The 11529-nt window shown below is 39.3% G+C and overlaps 1 protein-coding gene across 2 annotated transcripts in view; it reads left to right on the forward strand.

Moving 5' to 3' along the window:
- Positions 1–11529, forward strand: part of LOC122811703 (inactive dipeptidyl peptidase 10-like) — a 656601-nt gene that overhangs the window by 462367 nt on the left and 182705 nt on the right. For both annotated transcript variants that reach the window (XM_044083720.1, XM_044083719.1), the window contains exons 17-19: positions 219–266; positions 366–464; positions 5473–5539. In XM_044083720.1, coding sequence (XP_043939655.1) covers positions 219–266; positions 366–464; positions 5473–5539 — 214 coding nt within the window. The remainder of the gene's footprint in view (positions 1–218; positions 267–365; positions 465–5472; positions 5540–11529) is intronic.

Here is an 11529-nt window from a genome sequence, read left to right on the forward strand (position 1 = left end):
TGTAACAGCAGGTTTATTTTTTACATTTAGCAGTAGAGTCCCAGAGAAAGTTTCTCAGTTTCAGTCTATAAAACTGAAAGCAACTATTTTCCATGAGCTCAAGGCCTTAATGTATAATGGGAACAAATCTATAGCTTAAACATTCAGACTTGCACTTCAACAGAGAAAATCCTCTTTTTGTTTTTAACATATATTTGGCCTTTAATTTCTATTTTCAGGCCCTGGAGTTCCTAGAACCAGCATCCATCAGACTATAAATTTCAGCAGTAAGTATCATGAGTGTTGAAGTATAAATTTTTGGCAGATGACTTGTGAGTAAAAGAAATGAGCCCTCGTACTTCTAATGTTTTTTTCCTTCCCCACAGATTTCTCTGTATTAGAGGACAATGGTTCACTGCAAGACTTCCTGCAGACAAAGGATTTGCCAACTGTCGAGTTTGTAAAGCTGTCCATTTCTGGCTATGGTGCGTTTACACAAGGCATGCTGTGATGTTGTACTGAAAGTATAGTCTAGGGGGCTGTCATAGCAGCACTTCAGTGTTGTTCTGCTGCTACTGACAACAGATTTGTGTTATCCTTCAATTGCCACCACCACACACTGGAGGGCACACAGAGAATTTGCATACACTGTCTGGTTCATTATTCCCTTTCTGTAAACTCATCAGATGCAGCACCTAATGTCTAATTTAAACAATAGAAGAAAAAGTGAAAAGGAACAAATACTTACAAATATGTAAAAATAAGACTGTTATTACAGGAAGAATATTTCCATGCAAAAGCTCTTCTTCAGCTTAATTACATTTTTTTTTTCTGAAGGAGTCAGAGTTACATTTCTGTTTCACAAAAACAATAAACTCTGTGTATAGCTACAACAAGGAAGTTTCTATACTAGTCTAAGAAGGCCATAAGGTCAAGGTGTTAGGTACACTATTATAAATAAAGGTTTCCTTGCGTTATTCACAAACAGTTTATTGTTTTTGTGAAGTATAATTTTAAGCTATAAACCATAAAAGCTGAACTTGATGTTGTATAATATATATTCTTTATACACAAAACAGTCTTGTGACATTAAAACAAATAAATAAGTAACTTACATAAGTATTTATTTACTTATTTATTTTATTTTTGTTGACTGGAGAAATTCGGCTGGGTACAAACGCCCCTTTACAGCTGGGGTTCAGGGAAAAAAGCTCCAGTACATGCAGTACAAACAAAGAAACATCACACTGACTTGATTATCAGGCATTGCTGGTTCATTATTTGTTAAAAATATATTTGCAAAACTTTCTGTTATTAAAAAATAATGGTAATATACATTTGCTGAAAATGCTAGGAGTCTGAACATCTCTGCGTATGAAATTGATCTCTTTTCAAATTAGGTCACTGCTGGAGAAATCCCTCTTTCCCTGAAGTGCAGAGACTCAGAAGAGCTGATTATGTGAATAAAAAGGGTACAATTAATTATTTCACATTAAAGCTGAATTTAAACTATTGTTAATTTCACTGGAGACATTGAACCAAAAAATTCTTGTCCTGCCATCTCTGAAACTTGAAGTTAGTGTGGAACCCAGATCCTTAAAGCGACATGCACATATCTGACACTGATTCCAGAACTAAACATTAGCTTTTTAGGTTAATAAGTTCATAGGTGTTTACTAGGCTGATGACAACAAGGGCCTTTGTAACCCCAGCCATTTCCTAAACGAGAATGATACAGTTATAAAATTCCTTTAAAAGAAATGCCTTAGTGTTAGGGTTCAGAAATATGTCTATCATTAATACAATCACACTGTGCATGGTGACTGTATGGACAACTTTTCAATACAAGATGGTTTGCTAACTGATATGATATATATATATATATATATATATATATATATATATATATATATATATATATATATATATATATATATATATATATATATCATCTGGCGTCGGTGATTTCCGTCGGGGGGGGGAATTCCGGGTTTTTTTGGACCCCCCATATATATATATCACAGTATCCTTTGAATTACCCTACGTTTAATGCAAGTGATAATAGGCTGGCTTCCTTACATAACTAGCAGATGTAATCTGTGCATAATAAAGGTAGCATGCTTTTTTTACCACATCAGAGCTAAGGCATTTCAGATTTATGAATTTTGTGATATCAACATGGGTTATTTGAGCTGTACAGCATAGTATATAAGGCAAAGCAGGTATTTTTTTTTCTTTTGAATAGTAAAAAAAGGTGATGCTAATACAATTTTATTATAAACTGAGGCCAAGCAGGAAATTAAGCTAGGTGCTAATGAATCTGTGGGGCTTAACAATCAATCATATGTTGGTACAGTTTCTTAAAAAGAAGAGGCTTTTATTTAATTGTTTTTACTTCGTGTGAGTACATCTTCATAAAGAACATGAATTTGTCTTAGGGTTCTTGGAAGAAAATTATAGTGAAGATGACAAAGATATTTTAGCTCAAAAAACTCTTGTAATAAATATCTTATTAGGCTCTAAACTTCTTGTAATGCATTTCTTATTTTTCACATATGTGTAAGTATCTGTACAGTATCATGATTATGCAGTATTCATTTGTTGTGTCACAGTACACTGCGTACGGCTGCAGCTGTTATGTTTTTATAACTATTGTTTACTGCTGCAGCTATTTTTTTTATACCTAATGAATAGGGTCTGAATCCTGTGTGTATTAGTATGATGCTGTAGCTGTGTGACATGGTGTCAAACTTGAGTTACATATCACCATGTCAGCAGTGGTGGTACCCTAATATTTATTACTGTAACACCAAAAGTGATCGGCACCACATTCTGTTAAACATCAATGTCAGCGTTGTTAGTACTTTACTTTTTGATATCACGTCAGCAATTTTGGTGCCCTAGTATTTATTACTATAAAAGCAAATGTATTAGTATCCCATGCTGTAAATTTTAATGACAGAAGTATTAGAACCTTAATGTTTAATATCATAATGTCATCAGTACAGGTACTCCAGTATAACAACAAACTTATTAGTTCCCCATTCTGTAAAACCATGTCAGCAGTAATTGTACCTTAATATTATTATCCTAACAGCAAAGGTCTTCGTACCTCATTTTGTAAAACCATAATACCAGGAGTATTGGTACCACAGCGTATATTATCATAATCGGAAAAACAAAAGAAATTAGTATCCCATTCTGTAAAATGATAACGTAAGATATAACTGTATCTTAGTATTTACTACTACCATAACTGAAAAAGTATTAGTATCCCATTCTGTAAAATCGACATCCCAGCAATAGGTCCCTTACTATTTATTATCATAACAGGAAAATCAGTGGTACCTCATTCTGTAAAACCATAATGTCAGCAGTATTGGTGCCCTAGTATTAATCATAACAGCTGAAGTATTAGTACCACATTCTATAAAACCATAATGTCAGCAGTACTGGTGCCCTAGTATTAATCATAACAGCTGAAGTATTAGTACCCCATTCTGTAAAACCATAATGTCAGCAGTAATTGTACCCTAATATTATTATCATAACAGCAAATGTATTAGTACCTCATTGTGTAAAACCATAATATTAGCAGTATTACTACCCTAAAGTTTAATATCATAATGTCAGCAGCATTGGTACGCCAGTAAAACAGCTAAAGTACTAGTTCACCATGCTATTAAACCGTAATGTCTTCAGTATTGGTGCCCTAGTATGTATCATAACAGCTGAGATATTAGTATCCCATTCTGTAAAACCATAATTCCATCAGTATTAGTATGCTGGTATTTAATATCATAATGCCAACAGTACTGGTACTGTGTAAAACCATAATGCCAACATTCCTGTTATCCCCATGCAGAGCCATAGCCGGGTTATGTGGTGCCAATTTCTACTTTTAAAAAGTATTGCAAACCACTTGCTGCATTTGTATCAATCAGCTTACTACAACTCATACCACACACAAAGAGCTACAGCTTTAGTCCTGACAGCAAATGCAGCATTGAAATTCGTTTTCATACCAGTATTCAGAAATGCCAGTATGGAAATAAATTCCAATACTACCAGCACACACTACCAACTGATTGGCATCTGCCAATCTTGCACACAACCACTTTTTCCCAAGGCAGCTGCCCTCTTTGCTCCACCCCAGCCATGCTTCTATCCCAGTGTTTAATATATCATAATAACACCAGTATTAGTACGCCATTCTGTAAAACCATGATGATAACAGTATTGGTATCCCAGTGTTTATTATCATAATGACACCAGTACTGGTAAACCGTTCTGTAAAATCATAACATCAGTAGTATTAGTACCCCAGTGTTTAACAGGATAACAGCAGCAGTCTTGGGATACCAGTTTCTGGCACTATAACATCTGCAATCTTTAGGTTTGCATTACTTTGAAAATCATTCCTTAAGAAAGAGGGAAGCAAACTCAGGCCTCCAGTTGCTTTCAGTAATAGGCAGCATGACTCCAGCAGGCTTCTAGCCTCAAACACTGAGCAGCATCTTAACCACTGCCCTCTTGGTAGCCCCATTGCACAATGGCATTTAGCAGGAATTCAGCTCTAAGGAGGGCAGTGTAAGCAGGCTCCTGTCTCCCCTCCCCTCAAAACACACAAACATGAATACCCTTCTTTTCCAGAGAACTGAAAAGTCTCCATATATCACCAACACAATGCTAGTACTGTTGTGACTCCATTGTTTTAGACAAAACACTGACACATTTGGGTCCCCAGAATGTAGCAGCACAAAAACACTGTTCATTGGACCTCTTTCCAGAAAGTATGCCGCCAGACTCCAACCTGTAGTGTGCCAAAATTTATGAGACTGCCTCCCCAGTATATAGCAGCATTATAACACTGTTCATTGGACGTCTTTCCAGAGATCATATTGCCAGACTCCCACTGGCATTGTGCCAAAATTTATGAGACCCTTCAACAAATACATAAGTAACATTTTTCAAACACTTCTGTGATGTGCAAGTGATGACAGCAGCATGCTAGAAATACTGGGACCACCAAGTGTAGCTGATGTTAGTGATGTTATCACAAAGCAATGTTGCGACACAGCATAGTATATTCAGCCTGAGGGGGATGCACTATACACCATCTTACTACCTGCCTTCTGATCCCCATTCCATATTGCTTTTTGGTACTCCCATATACAAATGCACCTAAGAGTAAAGAAAAACTTGCTGGTGTTAACCTTTGAAGATCCCCATTGTAGAAACAATGCATCTCACACAACTCAGGCACTAGGTGACTAAAATATATTGCAAGTAAGTCTGCTGGGCTGGAGGAAAGCATATTGCAAGTAGTAATAACTATACAAGTCTAAGTCAAGAATGCTCTCTTGATTTCCTGAATACACACAGCATCGATTACTACTGGATTTTAGATTATTTGGAAAGAGCTTAGGCATAGCTGTTCAAGTTCCGCACAACAATGGCTTAGTAATGGATTTTCACCTTTTCTTCTTACAGATCTACCAATGAAGCTGTCACTTCCATCTGGCTATAAGGATAACCTGCATGCAGTGCTGATGATACTGTAAGTATATGAGCGCTGTTTTTTCTCCCTGTCTCATATAAGCAAGTCCGTTTTTCTTTGGTGCATAACATTCCCACCCACATCCTCTATTTATTGACAACAACAAAGTTTGTTATAGGAAAAGGAAAACAGAATTGTAACTGCAGGTGTACTTGTTTGTTTTATAGCTCTGTCATATTAAAATGACCTCAACGAAGAAAGCAGGTACATTCACTCTATGTGTGCGTGTGTGTGTGTGTGTGTGTGTGTGTGTGTGTGTGTGTGTGTGTGTGTGTGTGTGTGTGTGTGTTTGTATGTGTGTGTCTGTGTATGCGTGTGACATGAGGATAGATTACCACCTCAGCTGATTTTACATATATGTAGGTGTATAATCATTTATCAAAAAATAGCATTATCAAACATCAAGTGATTGAACACAACTGGTCAATCACCAGCTGATTGAAAACTGACAAAAATACTTTAAACATTTTTTTTGCAGGGGAGCAAGCCTCCTTGCACACCCACACCCCCTGCTAATTATATATTCCAGCTCAGAGACTGCAGTACAATGGGGAAAAGTTAAATTCCCTGATCTCCACTGTACCACAATCTTACAGTGAAAAAACACTACTATATGTGATCCGCTGATTTTCGATCAACTGGACTGGCTTTTTTCCTTTCAGTAACTGGTATTGTCAACCAGATGTTAGCAACCCATATATACGTAACTATTTATATACATATACATATATGTATACGTATATATATATATATATATGTGGGTGTAGGTTAGAAGATCGACAGCTGGGATAACCGACAATGCATGAGCTGCAGATGATGATCGACTCGAAAGACGACGGCTACGGATGAAAACGGCGACCCAGATAGTGAGTTAGTTCTGTGTGTGGTTTTGGATAAGGGATGTGTTTTGTTACTTGATTTGTTGTATTGTGGGTGTGTGCAGTGTGTGTGGGGTTTTTTGTGGGTGTGGGGATACTTGTTTGTTGACCTAGAACCATATATGTACACACACACACACACACACACATATATATATATATATATATATATATATATATATATATATATATAAATAAACAAAAAGTAAAAAGATCACACAGACAAACCAATTAGTAAAAACTACAATTAAAACCTAGCCAAGCTAGGGTTTTCACTGTGTAATACCTTAGACCTCCCATAATAGAGGCCCATGCGATATATCAGGCTTTCGGATATTTGCAAAGGCTCTTGCTACCCCATAGTGCCTTTTTTAGGCAGGGCTCAAAAGACAAACCCACCTCCATGGGTATCACAAGGGATAGGAAACTAAGAGTAATTCTACTCAACGCCAGAAGTCTAAACCTCAAGATGCACGCACTCAAAACTTTTCTTAGCATGGAGAACATCGATATATGTGCAGTAACAGAAACCTGGTTCAAGGCTCCCGAGAGCACCCCAGCACTACCAGGTTATATGTCATACCATGCTTTTCGGCTCCAAAACTTGGACCGAACCACAAAAAGAGGGGGGAGTATCAATATTCGTCAAAGATACCCACACCTCCAGGTTGGTGGCACAGCACAAAGCATCAGAGACTATCCATGTGCAACTAACAGTGGGTAAAACTGCCTTCCAGTTTATAGCCTGCTACAGACCACCCTCCCAAACCCAGGAACCCCACTCGGCCTTCCTGAGAACACTGGAAAATATGAAGGTCTCTCCAAACACCATTATATTGGGCGACTTCAACTACCCAAACATAGACTGGAAGCATTACTCTAGCTCCAATACCCTAGCCCAAAGGTTCCTAGAATTTATAAACTCAAATGCTATGGAACAACTTGTTACCACTCCCACAAGAGGGGAAAACATACTGGACCTGATCATCACCAACATGGGGACTCTATGCTCCAGACCAGAAGTGTATCCCTCACTGGTAAGATCAGACCATAAACTAATCTCACTGGATAGTCACATCCCGACTCCACCCCTTGCCCTGAAAACCACAGTGAAAAACTTCTCTAAAGCAAATTTCACACTCCTCAAAACCGAGGTGGAATCCTTCAAAGCCCCCGGGCCTGTGGAAAATACGGCCCAGACCACAGAATCCTTTATAAACGCATTCTATGAACACCTTCAGGAATGCATGGATCATGCAATCCCAAATAAAACCAAGACCCAATCCTCCAAAGGCAGACATCCTGTTTGGTGGACCCCAGCCATAAACAAACTATACAATAGAAGGAAGAAGCTACTACATGATAGAGCAAAATCCCAAAAAGGGAAGGCATCTCTGATCAGTATTAGCAAAAAACTACGGGCACTCATAAAATCGTCTAAGGCCAGCTTCGAGAGAAAAATTGCACAGGACACTAAGGATAATCACAAGGCTTTCTTTAGTTATGTTAGGAACCTGGGTGGGAATTCCCAGATATGCTCAGAATTAGTCCAAAATGACAAAAAATACACCGAACCCACAGACATTGACAACATCCTAGCTGACAGGTTCAGCACAAACTTCTCCCCCCCCCTCCCCACCAAAAGGGCAAATATCTATCCCAGCAGAGTGCTGCCCCTGACATCTCAGATGCTCAGGTAAGAGCTGCCCTCTCCAAAGCAAAAAACACAGCATCAATGGGACCAGATGGTGTCCTGGGCTGCGTCCTACATGAACTCCAAGAAGAGCTAAACCCAAACATAAAACTACTGTTCAATCTCAGCCTTACTACAGGATATGTACCCAAAGAGTGGCGTACAGCAACAGTGGTCTCTCTCCACAAAGGTGGTGCCTCAACGGATCCTGGAAACTATCACCCCATAAGCCTGACTAGCTTGGTCTGCAAAGCTATGGAAAGGATCATCATGGACCTCATAAATAAAGATATTGGGGACCTACAGACACTGGATCCTACCCAGTTTGGCTATGTTAAGGGCAAATCCTTCCTCTTAAACCTGGTTGATTTCTTTGAAACAGTCACCAAGGCCATTGATGTGGGGAAGGTGGTCCACACAGCCTACCTGGACCTCGCAAAAGCCTTCGATATAATACCCCACTCGGGCATTATAGATAAGCTCACCAGCTTAAATATAAACCCCTATGTCACTAGATGGGTTGCAAACTGGCTCAAGGACAGAACCCACATGGTTAGAATTGCTGGAGCCATGTCAGACTCCAAACCAGTTACAAGTGGCATCCCACAAGGCTCAGTCCTGGGACCTCTCTTGTTCGGTATATATTTCTCGGAGGTACAGGCCAACACAGAAGGACTGTGGCTGACCAAGTTTGCAGATGACTGCAAACTGGGCCATAATCGACTCTCCAGCCAACACAAGCATCCTCCAAAAGGGCCTCATAGAAACAGACAACTGGTGCCAGAGCCATGGCCTCAAGCTAAACGCCAAAAAGTGTATAGTCATCCCCTTTGGCAAAAACAAAGTGCCCACAAATTACCACATAGGTGAAAATCCATTAAGTACAGAAGAAGTAATTAGGGACCTGGGGACCCAAGTTGATAGCAATCTCTCATTTGACAACCACGTGGCCAAAGTGGTTAGAAAAACATTTTATATAGCCCACCTAATCATGAAGGGATTCACATCTAGAACAGGGGAGGTCATCATGCCTCTTTACTCATCCCTCATCAGGCCTATAATTGAGTACAATGCCCCTTTTGGGATGTACCTTACCAGACACCTGCAGCAACTGGAAAGATCCCAAAAGTACCTCACCAAGAGGATCAAAGGGCTCAAACAGATGCCATATGCTGCCCAGTTAAAGAAACTCCAGCTCTACTCAGTGGCATACCGCATGCTCAGAGGCGATCTATGCCTGACGTATAAAGCCATGTTCAACTCGGAATTAATGGACATGCTGCACCTCAGAAAATCCAAATCCCATCGAGCTACGCGCTCAAGAGACTTGAACCTCAGCACTGAAATAAATAGGACATGCTGGAGGGACAGACTCATAACCCAGAGGCTCCCTTCACTCTGGAATAAAATCCCAGTCCAGGTTAGGCAGAGTACCTCATTGACTCTCTTCAAGAGGAATCTTGATGAGTGGATGGGAGATTGTAGGTTTACCCCGGGTATCACTTCTGTGTCACTGTTAGACAGAGGCACAGTATACTAACCTCAAAAAAGGGCATAGCAAAATTAATTTAAAATGGGTGGCGAAAGCCAAACACACTCTGGCTAGGCTTATAAATGCCCTAGGACAGATAGCCTAGCATGAACCTAGGAACCTATGAACCTATATGCAAATAACCCCTTAAGGACATCAATTGTCTCAGCTTTACGGCTTCTGAATGTCCATGATGTTTTACTTTTTGGCTTTACTGGTCTGAATATATGTTATGATATGAGCTAGTGCCAGCTATGTCAGAGAGAGTAGGGCAGTGCATGTGTAACATATGCCAGCATAACTAGCTGGAGTTTTGTAAAGAATTGTATGTCATTTGAATCTCAAATTGATTTGTACAGATGCTTTTGTTAAAAAATTATTTGTAAAGTTGCTTGTGTTAAAAAATGTATCAGTAGTGGGTTCTGCTGAACAGAAAAGAAATATACATGTATACATGTATATCAGACTATACTGTAACTGATGAAATGTACATATGTTTACAGAGGATGCTGGAAGGGCAGGGGTTAAGCTCAGCCCAGCTAGCTTTAAGAAAAATAGCCTGAAATTGAATGAATTGATTAAGGCTATAGAGATTTTATCTCACAGGCCTGAATGCAGCCTGAGAAGTAATGTCTGGGCTGGGATCCTGCTCTTATTGTCCTTAGTGGTAGAATATTTTTTACCCTGGGATGCCAGAGAACGGCTGGTTAGTCTCTGCAGGAAGGATGAAAGGGTATGAATTGCTTTACAGTCTCCAGATATTGTAATAAGCCTTAGCAAAGTTTTAGGTGTCTATTGTGACACATCTGTGCCAGATCATGGCTTAGTTTCTAGTCGAGGGTAATGTGGGAACCACACAATCGGGTAACCAGATGTGATGTCATTGTGTAGCCAGCACTAAAGTTGTACTTATGTACTAGTAAGAGATGTGACAGATGACACTCAGCACTCTGTTTTGGAACTGACAAGACCACTCACCTACTTCATCTTGCCTTGCTTTAGTAAGTAACTTAACTATGAAACAGTAATTCTTCAGTCATTTGGGAAAATATAGTGAGATTAGCTAAAAGTATTGTGTTACTGTATCTGTCTGAGTCTTTCCATCTGTGTTATTTTTTTATATATCCTGTGAATTGAAACTCTGGTGTTCATTATAAATAGATACTCAGTATTCTCATTTTTTATTATTTATTAGTAAATTATATTTAAACCTTTCATTGTGGCTGGTCTTTTAGAAAATATTTTAACCCTTGAAAGTACTTGCATTTATTTAGTGGCACTGTAGCATCATGCTCCTGAAAGTCTTGCCAATTGGTTAACACTACCATTTGTATAAGTATTAATTTTACTAAAAGTAATTAGATACCATGGTAAGAGCCTTAAAGTACCTGACTGGTGACAGTGAATATAGTCCGTGGAGGTGGCATAGCAGATAAATCTGTGCCAGCTTTTCCCATGTGTGTGTGTGTGTGTGTGTGTGTGTGTGTGTGTGTGTGTGTGTGTGTGTGTGTGTGTGTGTGTGTGTGTGTGTGTGTGTGTGTGTGTGTGCTTGCAGGTTTGTGTGTGTGTGTGTGTGTGTGTGTGTGTGTGTGTGTGTGTGTGTGTACGTGTGTGTGCGCAAAAATCAAACCTCAGAGAATGCATGTGTCAGCTATTTGGAACAGGGACACAGACCACTGATTTCTGCAGAGACAAAGGTGGAGTCTTATTTGGGGCCTGGACAGGAAGTCCATCCCTAGGACTGGAGTGTGATCCCTGTGTGCTCTTAAGAAAAATTGTGCTTGGTGCAGACAGCTGCATCTGAAAATACTACATGTATCTACTTTTGTTCTAAGAGAACGTTCTCATGGTGTGAGTGGTGAGGATTGAAGCTCCTTGATTATGTGCC

The sequence above is a fragment of the Protopterus annectens genome, chromosome 9.part0 (assembly GCF_019279795.1).
Source record: "Protopterus annectens isolate FY-2018-M chromosome 9.part0, PAN1.0, whole genome shotgun sequence".
NCBI lineage: Eukaryota > Metazoa > Chordata > Ceratodontiformes > Protopteridae > Protopterus > Protopterus annectens.